This window comes from Ips typographus, linkage group LG3 (genome assembly GCF_016097725.1).
Source record: "Ips typographus isolate SLU linkage group LG3, UJ_Ityp_2.0, whole genome shotgun sequence".
NCBI classification, from domain to species: Eukaryota; Metazoa; Arthropoda; class Insecta; order Coleoptera; family Curculionidae; genus Ips; species Ips typographus.
This window is the reverse complement of record NC_138424.1, coordinates 14,852,312-14,873,609: the sequence shown is the minus strand read 5'-3', so window position 1 is coordinate 14,873,609 and position 21,298 is coordinate 14,852,312. Positions and strand designations below refer to the sequence as shown.

The following is a 21,298-nucleotide window of genomic DNA, read 5'->3' as shown; positions in this document are numbered from 1 at the left end:
AGCCATTCTACGTCTGTTGGGACCACATTGGATGCTGAATTTCGCTCATTCGTGTACAATCTGTGCCAAATTGTATTCTTTCGTCTCAAAACCGGCAAAGATCAATAATTTTGGTGTTGTTCTAGTCTGCACAGTTGTTACTTTTGAGCCATTCTACGTCTGTTGGGATCACATTGGACGCTGAATTTGGCTCGTTCGTGGTCAATCTGTGCCAAATTGAAAAAAAATTATAATTATTAATTAATTAATATAACAAAGTTAATTTTAAGCTAATTTGTATTCATAGTGCTTCATAGTGCTCACCTTCAGTGTCCATCCCTCCATACCATAAAGCAACACTGTCCAGACATAGCATTCGACAAATCTAATTCTCAAGCCAAGATCGAAATCAGTATTGGTGAGCTGAGATTTTTGAATTTCTTGAACGTACTGCGGGCATTTTCAATTCGGCATCTGATTTCTGTGTAATCCGGCAAATCCTCCATGTTATCTGCAATTAGAACTGTGTCGTCCGCATAACGAATATTGTTCACCCATACACCATTCACCTTAACGCCCACGGTTGTTCTTCTAGGGTTTCCTGAAAGATGGAAGTGGGGAGAGAACACACCCTTGTCTGACCCCTCTACAAATTGAGATCGCTTCTGAGAGATCGTTACCCACTCTGACTTCAGCCATTTGGTTCCAGTATAGGCTTTGAATGTAGCGGATGTCTTTTTGGTCTATGTCAAATCTATTTAGGATTTGGATCAGTTTATGATGTTGGACACTGTCGAACGTCTTTTCATAATAGATGTAACACAGCATTATGTCCTTTCTCTGATCGTTGCAGTTCTGAATCAGTACTTGAGTCGCAACTAATGCTTCTCTCGTGCCTAAACCTCGTCTGAATCCAAATTGTGTGGATCCGATGTTTCTTTCGCACTTTATTGATATTCTGTATTGGATAATCTTAAGGAATATCTTCAGTGTGTGACTCATGAGGCTGATGAGTCTTTGGTCCTCATATTTTGTTGCATTGTTCTTTTTCGACAAGGGGACAAAATTCGATGTTAACCATTTGGCGTGATATGCGCCTGTGTTATAGATTCGATTAAATATCGTCTGAAGAACTGTGATGCTTGCCAATAGTTTGAGCAACTCTACAGGTATGCGGTCTGAGCCAATCGCCTTTCTATCTTTGGATGTTTTGATCGCACTTATAATTTCCTCTTTTGTGATGGGAAGGCCCGAGAGGTCTTTGTCGTCTACATTTTCAACAACAGGTCTTCTATCTCTGCTAATATAGTTTTCCCATATGATTTTACGCTGTTGATCATACTGCGCTTATTCTCCCTGATCGTTTTCTACATTAAAGAATGGACTCATTCTATATACTCCTGCCGTCTCTTTTATCTTTCTGTGTAGGTTGTGTCATCGTGTATTCTTTGTAGTTGTTCTAGTTCTTCATACTGTTGTTTCAGCCACTCATTCTTAGCGGTTCTTATCTTCGTTTTAATGACTTTCTGGATTTTTTTGTAGTTATCACCATTCCCGGTGTTCTTGTACCCTCTTCGTGCCTCAAACAGCGCCAGCATCTCATCTGTCATCCAATCGTATTTTTGTGCTTTTCGTTTATGTCCCAATTCTGCCTCTGGAACATTTGTCATGGCAGCCTGCATTTCTTCCCATACGTCACCCATGCTCTAGCTTCCTCTACCGTCCATGGTTGTCAGTATTTTCTCATTAAGATTTTTGGTAACTTTGTTTTTTGTTTCTTCTTCTTTAAGACTTTCGTAATGTATCTTTCGCTGTGGTACATGGGTCTGTTTTGTCATAATTTTGATTTTGATTACCGTCATCAGGAGAACATGGTCTGAGGGCACATCGGCGCCCAGATAGGCATACTCTCTTTACCCATGTCCCATAACGTTTGTTGATGAGTATGTAATCGATCTGATTGCGGATTATGTTGTCTGGGCGATCTCCTGGAGCCTTCCACGTATAAAAGTGTCTAGGTGGCAGCTTGTAATATGTGTTTGTTATTTTCATGTTTTCCTCCTGGCAGAATTGTCAAAGACGTCTGCCACGTCGCCACGATCATTGCGTAGTCCTAGTCCATAAGGTCCCACCAAATTCAAGCTTCAAATCTTCCTTCTCCCACTTTGGCGTTGAAATCACCCATAATCATTTTTAACTAGTTTGAGTACTTGCTTTAATTCTTCGTAAAACGTCTCGATCTCATCTTCTGTTGAATCTGTGGTGGGTGCATACACCTGGATGACATTGATGGTGACTGGTTTGGCGTATAGTTTAAGTAATATGATTTTGTCTAAGAAAAGGAACATTTATTACATATCTGGATAACTTTTCAATCAGGACTATTCCTACTCCCTTTCTATGATTTCTGTCATTATTTGCTGAATAGTACATGACCCCTCCAGAAACGTGACACACTCCAGCCTGAGGCCACCACGTTTCCGCAACACCCAGAATGTCCATCTTCAGTCTCTTCATTTCCTGTAGTAGGTTGGCCAGTTTTCCGGCCTCATATAAGCTACGCACATTCCAAGTAGCAACCCTTACTTCGCCTCGTAGACTTAGTTTCTCCTTCCTGACTTCATTTAACATAGTTTCCCCAGGAGATCCGATTGGGGAACGATTTATAACCAGACAATTTTGAGTTAAATGCATTCATCATAGGATTTCATGAGTTTTATGTGATTCTCTTGGGATGTGAAGGTGGTATCCCGTTGCCTTCCTCCACTTTATACAGGGATTTAGTCCTGTATCCCTGTTACGTATGGTTATACGGCCAATAACCGGTCAGTATTGCCTCGTTTGTTTGCTAGCAGGGGTCACCACTCGAAGGTAAGGTTGGCATTTGGGTAGCATTGATGTACGGATGTTAACTCTACCTAGATAACTTCTCTAAATAATGGGATATTATTAACACTAAAATATAGAAATTTGCTGATGATTGTTCATTCTAATTTAATAAAGTGTAACAGTACGTTCGGCTATAAATGGCGTCATATAATTTGGTAAACGTGGAGGTGCAAAATACTTTCAAGTCAATGTTGCCGAAATTCGGTAAAACTCCGGTGTAGGTAGTAATAGACGAACGAAATAGCGGGGAAGTCTGTGCATTAGTAAGAAAGCAGATCTTTTCTAAGATGTGGATAAACATAGATAATGCAATCATGCAGCTTTTCAGGAAAAATCAAGAAAAACTTAAAACAGACCGTTCCAGCAAAAAAATGATTGAACGGATATGGGCGTTTTTTCATTGAGCGAAGTTTGTTTAGTGAGTCGGCAAAATCATCGACCTGATAAAACAACTACTTGATGATCATTGTAAGCCTCATTGTAAATGTCGTTCATTACTCTCCAAGGGTCTTATTGAAAACAAATGAGAAAATCTACAAAGTAGTAGTTTCATATTACTTTTTTCTGCGTTTTTTTTTAAAAAAAGTACAATTTCAACGTGTGGGAATGAACTTTCGGGCTTAGAATGTTGAATTTGAAAATCTTAAGCTCTCAGCTTAATTTTTAGAAATTTTCAAAATTTTTAATACGTTGTAGATCATTTTTATGGTAATTTAAGTCCAAGCTGATATATATCAGAATGTAGAAACACATGAAATTTTTATTGACAAATCGCTTCCAATTTCGTTCTAAACACGCCATTAACGATCAAAAGTGGGCAGAAATTACGTCAGTTCTTGTTGCCGCTTACATGAAATATTTTTCAGCAAATTGGTTCCCTTAAACGAACAAAAATATGGATTTTTACTGCTATTTTCAATTGCTTCAAAAATGATGTTTCATTGTGTATTTACAGATTGTTCGGCTCTATCTGTTTGGTTTGAAAACCCCGTTTTGTGTACTTTTTCTATCTAAATAACGAGCAGCAGCTTGTGAAAGCTATTAGAGATTATTACGTTTGGATTTGTTACTCTAACAATAAAAGATGAAAGGATGACCTTAATTTTTTCAATCAGAATAAATAAACATTTTTTTGTTCCAGTCTTAAAGATGTTTAAAAAAAGTGCTGATCGGAAGTTGCATAAAATTCCTGCTTTGATCTGTTGTTTTACTTAATACAAAAATGCTGGTGAATATTATGGTATTATTAATAATAACGAGACGGTAGACGCCAGTTTGCCTTTCTCATTTTCCTTCCTTCGTATAATATAAAGATATTATTTTTGAACAAGGCCACCTAAATTGGAATGTCCAGGGTTATTCGTACAGTGCGGTTTTTCGGACCGAATTGAGAGCCACTGGAACAAGCATTTCCAAATTAAATCTCGTCAGTACTCAGTCTGCGCTTTGATGCAAAGAGAATTTGCAGTTTGGTCTACTTTAAAATAAATGAAATCTAGTTGATAAAAAGACGAGAGGAAACTACAACTCGAATTTCTGTTCCAGATTTTAAAGTTGGAAACCTACATAAAAGCAAAGCATCATAAATAATAAAACGTTTTCTTTGAAAAATTTAAATCTTCTGCATTCAAGGGAGTTGGAGTGTTAACAATTGCCACTACTTTAAAATGGTTACAAAGAAATGATGGTAATAGTTTTATTACTTTTACCATTTGGGAATACGGTTTCCTCACAATTTCTCTGCTGCATTTTTACATATTCCAGCGAGTTACAAGTTTTTTATAAATGTGGGAGAGAAATTGAGTGTAGTATGCAGGCAAATTTAATGTATTAAGTTTTGTAGAAAGTACTTGACAAAGAATCAAAAAATACAGGGCAATACCAAGTTATTTACTACAGAACTTTCATTTCAAGAAGACATTTACATATATACAAAAATCATATATACAAAAAAGTTTAAATTGGGGCAAAATTGAGCAAACAGGAGTCGGGTAAAATGCCGCTTTAAAAAATTAAAAATTCTTAGTACTTCCGGAGAAATTTTGGAAATTAGTCTTTATTTTTATAATAATTTATTTTATAAGATAACTGAAAACAAAAACACTTTATCATTGTCACTTTTCCTCATCTACAACGTGATAATATCAAATTTCAGTTCCGACGTTTCGGTTTTTAGTTACCATCATCATGCGCTTATAAGAAAAAATAAAGTTGATGATGGTAACTTATTTACTTGTAAGTTCTTTAAGAAAACACTGGTTTTGCTTACAAATATTTAATGAGAACGACCGAATCACCTATCTCAAGCCTGTGTGAGGCAAAAATACTTCCTAATACCTCAAAACCTCATTTAGTGACCTAGGTGACTGTTAGTTTTGTTGAATATCCTTCTGTTTTGTAGTGTTGTTAACACACCATAGTGTTTAAGTGGTTTTATATTGTATGATGTTAATAAAAAGGCATTCTTTATAACTGATTATCAATGTTTTTTCCTTAGTTCTACAGGATAAGGTAAATTACTGATATTTAATTAGCTCTATTAGTTAACTTGAACATTGAACTTGAACTACCTGTGCTGACCTACGGGGCCATACTCTGGTATGGCAAGAGCCTCCAGAGCACCGTAGCGAAGAAACTGTCTTCAATCCAAAGACAGGCATGCCTTTTTATCATGGGGGCGTTTAAGACAACGCCCACGTCTGCGTTAGACTGCCTCCTTAACTTACGCCCCCTTCAGCTCTTGGTGAAGAGAGAGGCAAGGATGGCCTCCTACCGGCTCTTCCATATTACCCGTATCCTGGCCACATACATGGAGCCTCTAGGGCCACTTGCGGAAATTCTAAATCGCGAGTCCCTTGCGATGCCCTCCGATGTTCTGCCGGGCACGGCTGCCACCTATTTCTGCTACAGGACCCTCGTACCATCGAGAGTGGACTGGGCAGAACGGGCTGATGACCTACTCCGAGTAGATATCTGCTGGAGCCGGTGCTTTCTGTGCCAAGGCGTGGGTCTGTCTGACTAAGGGACTGGGGCAAACACCGACGGTCCTGCAGGCTGAACTCTACGCCATCGTGATCTGCTCTAGGAAGTTGATTAAAAAACCCCCTAGGCGGAAATCGATAAAAATCTTCACATACAGTGACGCCGCTGTTCGAGCCCTCTCGTCAGGTCACTTTGTGTCAAAGGCGGTCCTGGGCTGTCATGAAGTTCTTAACACTCTTGGAAAATCCAACAGCATTACCCTGATGTGGATTCCGGGTCCCTCCGACTTCACAGGGAATGCCAAAGCCGACGAACTTGCTAAGCTGGGTTCGTAGGCGGCCTACATCGGCCTAGAACCGGCACTCCGTATGGCGCACAGTGAAGCAAAGAAAAGCATAACGGAGTGGTGTTATCAGGAACACTCCGACCTATGGCTGAGAACTACAGGGTTGGCTCACTCCAAGGAGTTCATTAGGAGGCCCTCTAAAAGCAAGACTAACAATCTCCTGCAACTCAGTAGACCACACATGAGGGCAGTGACGGCGCTGTACACCGGTCACTGTCAGCTAAGGGATCACATGCACCGGATAGGCCTGGCGGAAGACGCCGAATGCCACTGGTATATGGAAGATGACGAGTGGGTCGCGCACCTACTGTGCCGCTGTCCGGCTCTGGCCAACTCCAGATCTTCCATATTTGGACGGGCGGACGTACGCCCAGGAGACCTGGACAACCTCTCATCCAGAGCAGTTATTCGGTTCCTCAGGAAGTCGAGTATTCTGGATGAGTTCTAACTTATGTGTGAGCCACAATAGACCTGCGGTCGCGGCAGAGGGCAGAATACGCCCATTCATGTTCCATAACTAACTAACTAACTAACTATCTTGAACATCATTCATCTTCAAGGATTCTTGTAAAATGTCTACTAACCAAAAATAGTCTATTTGCAAGTAATAATTTGATTGGTAAAGTTATGTCTGTGAAATGATTTTATTGGATTGAAATTGAAATTGTTTCTCTTTAGAGACTTTCAATCACTACATTTGCTAATTTGGAATTCCACTATTATCCAAAGAAACATTACGCTAACAAGACAAAGTTGTTTTTAGCACACTCAATCTGTGGAACAATCACTGTTTATGTGGTAAGACCAGTTTTCTTTGCCACCTATTGTACCTAAGCTTTTCACTTGAAGAAAATGTATACTACCTTACCTACCGTACCTTGAACTGTGAATAAATAATTAATACAAACAGTTTAGTGTACAAAGTTTTTTTAAAAACAACAATTAAGTGTGTGGAAAACGGAACACAATTATAAAATAAACAAAATTGGTTCATTACCAATTAACCTACATCAATACCTGTCACTAAAAGCCCTAATGTACAGGGTGTCCCAATAAGCCGTGCACGCGGCTGTTTCCCGAAAACTATACATAGTATGGCTACGAAAAAAAAATGTTATTAGTAAATGTGGCCAAGGGAAAACGCTGGAAATAATTTTCCCTATAGAGAAGAAGTAATCCCCTATTATCTACGAAGAATTTTCCTAATTTAATTCTTTCGAAGAATCTCTTTAAATAAAGTGGTGGGAGTAGTCCAAAGTTTTTGCGGCATTTTAAAGAGCATTTTCTGTCCTGTAGAGTGCCCCAAAACAATGTTCCATTCAGTTTTCGGTCTTTTCAATAGAAGGCGTTTTTACAAAAATTGCACTTTCATCTTAGATATCTCGAAAAAATCAAATGCAATGGTATAGCTTCCTATTACTTATTCCATAAGCAATCAGACTTCGTCTTTGTGTGAAAAAAAAGTTTTTTGTTGTCTGAATCAAAACGGAATTGAGTGTACTAATGACTGCCATTATAACCAAACCCTATGCAACATATAGTATTCTAATTTGATTAATAATGTAATGTTTATAACTGTAAAAAGGTTATTCTTGACGATTTTTCAATAATATCTCGTGTTGTAAAAGAGATTGAGTACTGCAGTTTTCACACAACGATAGATGATAGATTCACATTTTTTTTTTAGGGCAATATCCTGTAGCTCAGGCGGAAAAAGTCTAGGCGTTTATAGCCTTCTCGGCCTATGTCTTCTGGGTAATTTAGATTTTTAAACGCCTTTTTATCTTGCTCCACTTTATACGGACATAGGCATTAAGCCTATAATCTCTAGACCTAACTAGTTATTAAAATTAAAACCTAATGATAGAGCGGCCAAATATTAAATATTACCATTTTTGTGCTTAATAGGTAGGTTATTTAGTAATAACTGTCCGCTTTAACTAATTTGGCTGATATTTAATAATTAATGGATTTGGGAGTTTTCAAGTTGTAGCTTTCAAACGTTATTTATTGGCAAATTAACATTAAATCGGACATAAAATAGAATATGTAATGTGTATGAAATGCGGTTTTATTACACTTATCCATTTACGGACTAGCTTGCAAGTTTGCTTGACCATAAACTCGTTGTTCTTGTAACCAAATTAGATTACGTGCCTACTACATAAAGTATTTACTATTATAACATTTTTATGACTCGGTTTTAACTAAAATTTGCCATTATACCTCCGTTTATTGCAATATACAAGGTGAGTATTATTTCAATGTAAAAGAGTCCCGGAGATGTTTAGAAAAACTACTTTTCGTACCCGTTTCGTTTTTATGGAAAAATTTAAGAATTACTGAATAATTAGCTAGAACCAAATTATATCGATATTTAGTCAATCTAGTCGACTTATTGTTGTTTCTAGAAAAATGTGGATATGAAAGCTGCAGGTAGGTACTTGTGAGATTAGCAAGAGCAGCTAATCTATTTTTCTCATTTGGAATTTATTTGGGAAGTCTAATAGACAAAAGCATATCTATAGAAAGAGTCTTATTTAAGCTACAGAAGGATGTTACATAAAAATAAATTTATATAAGGTGATTCGGTGTTAAATGTACATACTCTAAGAGAACTTAGACTATCCATATATCATATCAAACTTAATTCCTTACCAACATACAGAGTGGGAAGGTTTCTTTTGGTCATAAGTTTTGATCTATTTAGTCGTCGTTTTACTATCAAAAGCTTCTAAGCCTGATTTTTTAGAATTTAGAAGTTATAACATTTTTATAACTTCTAAGTCTTTCTACAGCTTTTATAAACACTTCAGTATACCTTTCAGTGCATTTACTAAATTATGAATGTAACATATACAGGGTGTCCTGTCCTATCGGAACTACCGCGAACGATATTTCAAAAACTTGTAAAAGAAAAATTTTTGAAAATTTTAGTGATTAGTAATTGCGTTGAGGCCTCCACCAATATTTTTACGTTTGCGGTACCACCGTAGGTACCAACTTCACTATTTTAAAAGAATCACTCTGTGTATTATTATATTTTTTAATTCTCTTAAAGATTTAAAGCATGTTTCATGTATCATAACCTATACCTATGAGTATATGCAACTGTTTTCGACATATTGACGTTTGGAAAAAGACGTTTTCACACTTTGAACCGTCGTACCTCTTAACCAGATTAAGATAGAGCAAAACGGTTTGCATGTTCCTATCTTAACTTTTTGAGATCTATCACCCGGTAACATTCTTAAATTTTGACCGGTGTCAAAAATTTATGAGTAAAAAATGACACCTGCCTACTTTGTAGTATGACCTTGGCATACACTAGAAAAAGTTAATATAAGAACATGCAAGCCATTTTTCTCTAACTCCTTCTGCATAGGAGCATTAACACTCCAAAATCTGAAATTGTTATTTTTCTTAAGTCAATATCTCGAAAACCGTTGCCGATACATATAGGTTATCATACATGAAACACACTTGAAATCGTTAGCAGAATCTAAAAATATAATAATATACAGCGTGTTCCATTTAAAATAAGCTAGTTGGTATCATCCATCCATCCATCCAGTGGCGCTACAGCTCAAATCTGGCTTTGGCCTCTTCTATTTTCTTTCTCCAGCCATCCCTGTCCTCCGTCGCCTTTCTCCAGTTTGGAGTTCCAAGCATGGATCGAGCGTCCCCCTGGATTTTGTCTGCCCATCTCGCCCCTGGTCTTCCAACCGTTCTTTTACCTTCCAGTTTTTGGTTGAAAATCCTCTTGACTCTTCCATCCTCTGCAAATGCCTGGCCCATTTAGGTCTTTGTAATCTTATTGTTGTTGCCAGGTCTGCTTCTGCGAAGAGCTGGTAGATCTCGTGGTTGTATCTTATTCTCCACTGTTCGTTTTCTTGGACCGGTCCATATATTCTGCGTAAGATATTTCTTTCGAATGCGTTCACCATTGTTTCCGCTCTTTGTGAGAACGTCCAGGTCTCGCTTCCATAGCATAACACCGGGCGTATTATTGTTTTATAAAGTTTCAGTTTTGTTTGCCTGTGGACATTCCCTAATCTGATTATGGCCGAAATGTGGTATACTTTATTGGCCTTACTGGTTCTTCGTTGGATCTCCTTCATCTCGTCCCGTTTGCTGGATACGTTACAGCCTAGGCAGAAAAAGTCATTGACCACCACAAAGTTTTGGTCGCCTATTGTCATGTTCTGGCCTCTCCTCCTATTGCTTCGGGTCTATATTAATACTTTAGTCCTATCTTCATTCGCTTTTAGGCCCACTTCTTCAGCCGCGCCTTCTAGTTGTATGTAGGTTTTTTCCAAGTATGTTTATGTCACCTGCATATCCTGCTAGTTGGGTAGATTTGTGTAGGAGCGGCGCGTTGGTGTCTACCGTGGTTTTCATTATTCAGAGTTCTCCATTGTTAGTCTTGTTAGCCTTACTAATTTTCATGGTATGTTAAAGTCTAGCATGATGCTGTATAGGTTTTCTTTGTCTATGCTGTGGTATGCCTGTCTGAAGTCCAGGTAGAGTTGATACACATCAATGTCATATTTCCAGCTTTTCTCCAGAACTTGTTTTAGTGCACATAATTGGTCTGTGGTCGATCTTCCTGGTCTAAAACCTGCTTGGTATTTGCCAATGATGTTTTCGGCTAGTGGTTCTAGTTTGTTTCGGTGGATGGTTGTGAAGACTTTATATGTTGTGTTTAGTAGGGATATTCCCCTATATTTTTTACATTCTAGCTTGTCTCCTTTTTTGTGGATTGGACAGATGATGCTGGTTCTCCATTCGTTCGGCTTGTATCGGTTCTCCATATTTCTTTGATTAGGTCTGTTACCGCTTTGGCTAGTGGTCATCCATATTTCATTAATTCTGACGGAATGTTGTCCATACCTGGTGATTTGTTGTTGTTTAGCGACTTAATGGCTTTTCTCACCTCTTCTTCAGTTCTCCTCTTGTTCGTCTGTTGTGAGTTCGAGTGCTCTCTGGTCTTTGTTGGTTAGGTTCTGGTTGCTGCTTGGGTTTAGGAGTTCCTCGAAATATTGTTTCCCCCTCCCTTGTATTTCTGTTTCGTTTCCGATGATTTGTCCTGTCTCATCTCGGCATCGGCTAGTGCTTGTTGGTACGTACTTCCGGTAAAACCGGAAGCGCCAACATTTTGAAAATATTTTAGATGAACTGCCCCTGTTGACTTTAGTGTACCACCAAATTTTCAGAATTTATGCTCCTTACGGTTTTCCCATAATGGATCGCGGCCATTCCTGGTGGACCACCCTGTAATGTAACAGTCCACACTGGTCATTTTTTCCTTTTTCTGTAAATTCTTGTCAAAACTACTTTTTCGGTTAGGCTACCTAACCCATAACCTACTTAAATTGGTTTATTTTAATTGACATTCATAATAAGGTACATTTCACTCCGAATCACCCAGTGAGTAGGCCACTTTATCACTCTAAATTAACACTTTTTATTGATTGAGATATGGAATATTAAAATCGAATGTTTTTATGTAAAAATCATGGAATTAAACCCACTATGAATCATTCGGAAGCAACTTCAATAAGTTATTAGGCTTGACATTACATTTAATCTGTTGAATTAAATGAATTGTCAAGCCTTCAGCATTACGGAAAACTAATAAAGGACTGCCTGACGGCTTTTAACGCAGTTAACTCCGGCAAACCTCATAAATTACTTACACCTAGTCCAGAGAATGTTAAACTGAATTATTATCCTTAAATTGTTTTCCGGAGCCCACGCTTACCCGTGGCCACTTGCATTTTTAACTACTGTCAGCAAACCTATTTTAGTTGGGAGAACTGGTATAAATTACTGAAACTTATTTTACCTACTACCTCAGTGTAACTACCTAATTACGCATAGTTTTCCGATACGTAATGTCCGTCTTTAAAGTCGGTCATAAACCAACTGACCTAATCTTGTAGAAAAAATTGTTTTTGTTGTCTTGTTTTGCTTTATCAAAGTATTGTTATACTTTAAGGGGTTCTTTCCGATAAGTGGGATTTTGAATAAACTGAACAAACTTTTTTGTACTGCACCTGTTTTGAAGGGGGGAAGGACTAGTTCCTCTCTAGTTTCTGCTTGCTAGGGCTAACAAACCGGGAAGTAAATACCTATACAGGGAATTTGTTAGAATATTTTCATTTTATTTAATAATTAGGATGATTTTGTTGAAGTCGTACAAAAAATAGTGTAAGCATCACGAATAGTAATAGCTTTACTGATCTCAGACAAATTACTAACTTTGTCATCGGTCAATAAAGCTTACTTACTGTTTTTGATATTTAATTTACTATATTTAATAATTACACAACAATTTACAACACAGGAAAAAACTTTTAAACCAACTAATATCACTTTTACCACTTTTCACTACTTCGCTATTTTGCTTCTCTTCGCACCGCTATAATTCCATAATTTGTTCATTACTGAACTAACTCTCCGCCCCAATATTCTTTGGCAGGGAATGCGGCCTCAGATAAATAGGTCAAGCAGGACTACTACTTTTTACCATCGCTGTAGACCCAAAGGATAGGTCTGGAAGAAGAAGTCGCTACAAGTCCAGGAATTTTCCCTTTTAGGAAGTCTCTGTCGTGGGAAAAGGATGCCCCCGCTGACGGAGGGGCTCTTCTGGCGGTTTTCTTGTCCTCCATTTCTTCTTTCTTCGTCAGCTCGTCCATCTCTGGTGGTACTGGCAAACTATAGGATGTCCAAACAGCCGGCTTTCGTCCGTCTGCTATTACATCCTAAAGTTTTGGGGAGTTAGGGTCTGGTGAGTGGGGGATGGTTTTGTTCTGGTGGTTCTGGTGAGACGGGGGAAAGTGCTAGGAGTGCAGCCAGGGCCCATTTAGCGCCGGGATAACGGCGGAAAGGTTCTACCCAGATTTTGAGAATTAAATTCTCGCCACCCGATGGGAAGGTCTGGGGGAAATTGTGGTACTCTTCTTGGCTGGTTGGTTCTGAATTGTATGTAGTCTATCTGAAACAGAAAGAAAAACTTATTAATAATTATACGTTATCCAATAACTGGTATCGGGGGCGTTTGTGGGGTGCTTCTAGCTCCGGGTCGTAGTTCACTGCTTCTCGCAGTAACTGATTTTCGCTGCTCTCCGCTTTTTGGAATATCTTCACAGCGCGCTGCTTGATCCGTTACGTTGCGGTGGCGAACTTTAAATCTCGCTGGATGTCCACGTTTCTGACGTACCATGGAGCGTCTACCGCTGTCCTGAGCGCAATGTTTTCCACAGCTTGGAATTTCTTCAGGTGCGATTTGACCGCCTACCTCCACGCGGCCGGTGCGTAGGTCAGGTGCCGTTAAAGAACCGACATGATGAGCGTCACTTTGTTCCGAAGTGCCAGCTTCGATGTCCTGCTTGTTATGGGGTACAGTTTTGCTCCGGTCGCTCTGGCTTCCTGTCTGGCGTATTCATGTGGCTTCCCCACGTGTGTTTTTTGTCCATCTTGACCCCAAGGCACGTCGCCTCGTTGCGCCACTCGATGTCCATGTCTTTTAACCTGACGCTGCCCTCAATCTTTGGTCTTCTTTTGAAGATTATGGCCTGCCTTTTCTTCGCGTTTAGGTCGATCTTCCATTTGTTGCACCATTTCTCCAATACTGTGGTCTCCTCTTGAAGGTATCAGGTCAGAAGTCGGCCGCTCCTGCTCCGGGCCATGATCGCAGTGTCATCCGCGTAGAGTGCAAAGCTGGTTCGCTCAGTTCTAGGCGGATCTGAAACATAAATGTTATAGAGAAATGGCGACAGTACTGCATCTTGAGGCACTCCTGCTTCCATTTCCCTATTACTCGAGTGGACACTGTCGATTTTGAGCTGAAAGAAAAGATATAATTAGTTTTACCAGGCCGAGTGAAAAGCCGGCATCCATCATCTTGGTTAGAAGTCCTCTGTGCCACTAACTCTCCGTCCTTTCGATCCGTTTATATACATATGTGCGGTTCTTGCTTCTTGAAGTTTCCAGAATGTCTAGAACATCCTTCTGTAACGGCCACTAAACGTTTTTGATGTCGCGAAGTTTCTAGCCAACCTCAATACCGGGACGTGTCTAAAAGTAAATGTTTGGGGACTTGTATTTTATATGGAGATATATGGGTAACTCCCGTATTTTAAAGCTTAGGGGGTTAGGTTTAAATTAGGCGGGTAAAATTGAGACACCCCTGGGATGCGGTGTTGCCAGGTTGTGCACTTTTTCCCTAAATTTGAGGAAATCTTAATCTGGTTATGTGGCCGTTGTAACAGTATATTAGATATTCTTAGACAAATTGGAGGCTGAGCGAAGCGACGAACTTTGACATCGATCAGTAAAGCTTACTTACTTGATACTTAATATACTATTGATCTACATAGGATATAATAATATTATGATTTCTAAAATACAACTTTATTTTATCAAATTACAAATGACCCTATCTAAAATACAACGAATCTTTCCTGTACTACAATTGACTAATCTAAAATACAACTTGCGATTTCTGAAATCAAAGTTACTATTCTAAAATTAAATGTACCTTTTTTGAAATGCAAGTTATATTTCTGAATTCCATCTCATAGATTCTAAAATTCAACTGACGCTTTCTAAATTAGATGTCTAAATGGTGTAGTTTCTTGTTCCTAGGGCTAATACACCGGGAAGTAAATACTTGCTGTACTTACCGTTCACCTATTATAGACGTCTTGTCCTTGTTTTTGTGGACTTCCATAAAGCCTTCAACACTGTGGAGCTGGACGCAGTGTTGCAGTCCCTAGAAACATGCCGTATTGACTATCGCTACACCAAACTAATTTACCAGATTGTATATAAAAATACTACTCTTATGGTAAACCTACATGAAAATACGAATCCTATAGAAATTGGGAGAGGAGTACGCCAGGGAGATACGATGTCTCCAAAACTGTTTATCACTGTCCTAGAATATGTATTCAAAAAGCTAGATCTCTGTCTAGAAAGTCTGTCAAACTTACGGTTTGCAGACGACATTGTCTTACTAGCTGACAACTTGGAAGATATTAGAATAATGCTACAGGAACTTCAGGAGGTATGTGCAACAGTAGGTCTAAAAATGAATATCGGAAAAGCAAAATTTATGACAAACCTCGTCCCTAGCAACAACCTAATCATTGAAAACTCTGAGATAGAATGGGTAGATAAATACACATATTTAGGCCACGGGATAAGCATATCCAAAGCCAACCAAACATGCGAGATAAACAGAAGAGTTATACTCTCCTGGGGCGGCTTACGGCAAACTTAGAGACGTTTCCAAAAGCGACCTTTCAATATACTTGAAAAGAACAGTTTTCAACCAATGTGCTCTACCGATTATGACCTACGGCGCCGAAACACTAACCCCCTACCAAGGCTTCTGCTAAGAAACTAAAAGTAACACAGCGCAAAATGGAGAGACCGATGCTTTGTGTTTCGTTATGTGACCACATTAGAAATGAATAATTACGCAGAAGAATTGGCGTGACTGATGTGGTCGTACATGCAGCAAACCTCAAATGAAACTGGGCAGGACAAGTGGCTGGCATGCAAGATGGCAGGTGGACAAAACGATTACTTGAATGGAAACCCAGAATAGATGAAGACAGACGACATTACAAAAAAACTGGATTCGTAGCGCGGAAGACAGAAAAGAATGAACACAACTAGGGGAGGCTTATGTCCAGCAGTGCACGCAGAGGGCTGATTGATGATGATGATCTTTCTTAATATTCACTTTCGGTATAGAACAATTTAGCTAAATCGTATTATTTTGATGTCAGTAATATGCTGTAGGTCCATGTCCAATTACTTATGGTCCACTCTGTATTATTATTTGTTCTACGACCCCTATAAAAAATACAATTTTTCTCCCTAATTTGAGAGATAAAAGTACCATTTTCATTACCTGGGGAGTGAAAGGCCCCCCAACCGGAATTCTCAAGAGAAGTGTTGATAGAATGTGACAGAAGAAGCCTTGGAAGAAGCTGGGAATGGCGGGTTCCTGTCACATTCTACAAATCTTTCTCTTGATAACTCCTTTTCCTCGTTTCACGAATACGCACCAAGAGAGACTGAAAGTATTTTCCTCCCATGGGAGGAAAAGTGCCACCAGTAAAAGTCAAACTTTCTAAAGACAGTTTGTCACTTTCTTGACAAATAGTATAATACCTTTTTTTTCAGCCAGGTATTTATGTTGTATGCTGCTTTTTTTCATAAAATATAACATTGGTTCTAGAAAAAATTAGATGCGCAACTCTGGAGTAAACTGCTTTTTACACCCTTGAACTTTAAAACCCTCCGCTTCGCGTGGTGTCAATTGTTCGCGGGAGCAAAAGTGGCACTTTCCTCCCTAATTGGGCAAATAACTATAGCACTTTCTTGATAAGGAAACACCTTTTTTAATTAACAAGATTGACATTTACAAACTGATATGTTGTAATACACCGTTCAAAAGGAAAAAATCAACAGAATTAAATGACGATGAGGTGTTCCATTTAAAAAAATGTAACTTACTGTCATATGTCAGAAACTAAACGTAATAGAAAAAACCTGACTACGCTGTTGGATTCTACGTAAAAACTTCTACCGGAAACCAGTTTTCCTTCTTTGGTAACTTTAACAGCAAATGAAATACAGAGGAGATTTAAAAATGACCAATTTTCAAAAACCCCCCGTATATTTGAACCGAAAGAAGATTGCGCCGCTCACTCTTCGCTAGTCATCTGAGCTTGGAAAAAGAAATCAGAAAAAGTAGTCTACTTTTTTTCTATTTATTACCGTTCTTTCTATACCCTGTAAAACCACAGTCTAAAGATATAACATAACCAGTCCGATCACTCTCCGAAAATCGTAAAATTTACCTCACCTTGCATCCCGCCTAAAGTCGACTTGCCAAGCAAGAATCTAATATTCGCAATGACTAACTGAACATTGTGGGATAAAGACGGGTGAAGTTTCGTATGTTACGTTATTTGTGCTGCAGCGTTTATTTTCTTGTGACTTGTTTTAATGAACTTAAACATGGCTACCAATGGGTATTATTGTTCTGTAGATGATTATTGTGTCAATTCTGTCTTGAAAATAAATGTGGTTTTACCACAGTATAAAAATAGTCTAACCAGTAGGATCACTTCTTTGATCTGTCGCAAAAGCCGGCTTTTTTTGCGCCCGGTCGGTCGTAAATCACTTTACTTTACGAATACGAGTCACTCAGGCATACTTACAAAGTTTTCTCTGGAAAGTGTTATACGGGGGTATTACAGAAAGAATTCTACAAGCGAATCAGCAAAATTCATCCAAGCACTTAATGAAAATATTGTTTTGTTTCAATCTTCCGATTCAGATAGTGATCTGCATAATTTTTATTTCGGAAAGTTTTAAATCTAAGTTGGAATGAGGAAAGGACTGAATTGTATGCAGTATTTGATTTAGAAAACTTATTTAAAGAAGAATGTAAAATGTTCTTTTTAAAAAAAGGTGATATTCCAAGACTGGCTCAATCACTGAGAATCCCCAATAAATTCTCGACAGATAGTACACATCAAAGTACAGCCCATGAAGGACTCTGCGTTCTCTTAAGGAGACGCTTACCCAAACACACTGATTCGAAACGCTTGTTGGGCAGATCAGCACCAGCTTTATCAAATATTAGATTTAAAACTTTCCGAAATAAAAATTATGCAGATCACTATCTGAATCGGAAGATTGAAACAAAACGATATTTTCATTAACTGCTTGGATGAATTTGTTTAAATAAAAAATTAAATAAAAGTGAATAATTTGTTTTTAACCCTGCTTAAAAGTGCACTCGTTTCGTAACGTTAACGGCTATCGAACTAAAAAACCAAAACGAAAACTATTCTGAAATTTGTCAAATATCGTTTATGTTAACGTATATGTTATATGGTTACCGATCGTTTGTCTGTGCGTTTCCGAAAACGGTCTATAATCACCTTTAAAATCAAGTGAACTATTTTTTTTTGGAAATCAGTGTAATTATTTCATTGACTTTTATACCTTTGCTAAAAAACGTTTTTTTGTATTTTTAGATGGCGGAACAGAAACTGATAGAATGAAGCCGCTAACTTAAACATATTTGAAGAGGACGCAATTCAAGACATATAAATAATGGCATCCAGCGGAAACGCGACGTACTGCGACCTGAAGCAATTTAGCAAAGACTTTCGCAACTATCACATCTATCTCAGCTTTATTATCTGCACTTTGGGATCGATCCTCAACGCATTCAACATCTTCATATTGAGTACTAAACAAATGAGATCGCCTACTAATTTGATTTTAACGGCACTGGCTATCGCGGATGTGTTCGTAATGCTCGAATATATGCCTTTTGCATATTTACAACACGAATCTACTTCGTACTTCACGTACAATTTTGCATCGTTTTTAATTTTCCATGCGGTTTACACTAACGCGTTCCATTTCATTTCGTGTAGTCTGGCTATTATTCTGGCAATTTGGCGATATGTTGCTGTGAAATTCCCTCAAAACAATCAGAAATGGTGTGACGAATCCCGAACTAAATACACTGTACTGCTCACCTATGTGCTTTGCGCGTGTGTTTGCATTCCGGTGTTGGCTTCAATGAAAATTAACAGTCAAAATGCATTTCGAACTTCGACAGGTGAAATAATTGTCAACAAGACTCTAATAAGCAACTTTAGCAACGTTGAAAACATCACCATTTACTACACATACTACCGCAATAACATCTTCAAAGCTATAAGTTTTTACGTGTACGGTATAGTTCTAAAGCTAATTCCGTGTATCTTATTGGTCTTACTGTCAACACTACTGGTGATAGAACTATTCAAGGCGAAACAGAGAAAGAAAAATCTAATGCAGAGCAATAATAAAGAAACGCAAGCATTGAATAAGAAAAAGCCTAATCACAAACACGCGGAAAAGGAAAAGCAATTCAACAGGACGACGAAAATGCTTCTGGCTGTTTTGTTGCTGTTTCTGATGGCTGAGTTTCCTCAAGCTATGATGGGATTGCTGCTGCACATCTTGGGGGAAAAGTTTGCTACCGAATGCTACACTCCATTGGGTAAGTATTTCATATAGTTATAGTTGTACGGCCTTGGAATTTGTTTCTTCTTACTATAGAATCTCATATATCATCATCAGAAAATATGTATGTAACTCAAACAAATAATTAGTTTGAAGAAAAGCATAAGCCGCAAAATGATACTATGATTTTGGAAAAGATCAAAAATTTATTGGAAGAAATCATGTTTGAGTCGATCCACCACTTATGACCGTAAATTATACTTATTATTCCTCAAATTAATGGATACTTTATCATTTTTGTTACATTTGCCAGCAAAATGGCACCATCATGGTTGTCACTGTAATTTTTGTATTTCATACTGTATCGTAATAATGCTCTATTACGTAGTCGGTTTCAGTCCGGGAAATGATTCATTACGTTACTAGTGATATAATTTTGTTAGCAACTTATTTAAGATGTGGTGTCCAAAGTGTATAGGGGTGTGTGAAATAACAAAAAAAACTAAAAACTAAATAACTATTTCCAATTACAGTATGAAATAAAACGCTTTACGATACTCTTCCGTAAAATGCAATTTAAGTACTCGTCTAGAAATTCCGTAAACATCTAGACTTGTACTTAATAACCCATTTCCCGAACTTATAACGTAAATTACTATTATTTTCAACCAGGTATGTAATAACGTTATTTCTTATGTGTAAACCGGTGGAAAGATGAAAATTACCTGCTTTTACTTTCCACCCGGGTAGAAAGTGAGTACTTCCCATACGTTTGAATGTCAAGTTATTATGCAGTTATGCAGTTATGCAGGTACAAGTCCAGATGTTAGGAATTTCTAGACGAGTACTTTAATTGCATTTCACGGAATAGTATCGTAAAACGTTTTATTTTATACTGTAGGTGGTTATAGTAATTAAGATACCAAGGGCATTATAAGGACAATAATGCATGAGGTCGATAGGGTAAAACACGAGGCCCGAGGGGTCTTCTTCGACCGAGGTCATTATTTCCTATAATGCCTGTGGTGTCTTCAATGTTTTATGTCCGACTTTCGTTCTGTAGATGTGTATTTAAAAAATGGTCAAAGGTCTCACCTGAGGGCATTATTTCTTAAATAATTTACCTTAATAGGTGTCATTATTGATGACATAATAGCCCTGTCGGACATTAGTTATATTAATTCTTATTTAATTGCAATTAACAATTTCTGAATTACACTTTACGAATTCTGAATTTCAAATGAACTGGTGTGTAAGTAAGTGTAATTCAGAATAGTCATTTGAAATTCAGGGGTAATTTAGAATAGTTAATTGTAATTCATAAAATATCAAGAGTAATTCAGAAATTGTAAAGTGTAATTCAGAAATTGTTAATTGCAATTCAGAAAGTATATCAAGTGTAATTCAGTTTTCAACCTGAATTGTATTATATTTTTCATAACATTCATTTTATTATAAAGAATATTAATTTATTAAAGTGCGTTGAAGTTTCACCTTTGGTAATTTTATCCACAAATAATGTATTTTATGGAATTGTCTTTGAATGTTCTGAATTTCATTTGATCGTTTCTGAATTTAAATTGATTTTTTCCGAATTGCACTTGATGGTTTCTGAATTGCAGTTCCTTATTTTGAATTATACTTTTACCTGGCCTTTTCTAAACTACATTTGGAAATGGTGTAGTAATGTAATTAATCATTTCCCGAACTGAAACCGACTACGTAATAGAGCATATTACGATGCAGTATGAAATACATTACTATAACCTGGCAGTAGTATGAAACTGTACTGTATTTGGAAAACTATCCAACATAGAGGCATCCTGAAAAAATGGATAACTAAAAGGGCCAAGAGAAACTCATCTAAAATATTTTTCTCTCCAGCGTTGTCACGCCTACATGAAATCAGTGACAACAACGGATTTTTGTTCGGCAACTGTATACTATAGTTGATATTTGATGACACCATTTCCCCATTCTGGTACACTTTTAACAATTTCTGTTCTGAAAAGCTCTAAATGTTGTCGTTTTCGAGATATTTACCAT

At 37.8% G+C, this 21,298-nt stretch overlaps 1 protein-coding gene across 1 annotated transcript in view; it reads left to right on the top strand.

Annotated features, from left to right (window-relative positions):
* Positions 1-21,298, top strand: part of LOC145727157 (G-protein coupled receptor dmsr-1-like) — a 161,419-nt gene that overhangs the window by 34,357 nt on the left and 105,764 nt on the right. Inside the window, exon 2 of the mRNA XM_081976636.1 lies at positions 18,268-19,289. Within this exon, the coding sequence (XP_081832762.1) occupies positions 18,347-19,289 (943 nt within the window). The 5' untranslated portion in view covers positions 18,268-18,346. The remainder of the gene's footprint in view (positions 1-18,267; positions 19,290-21,298) is intronic.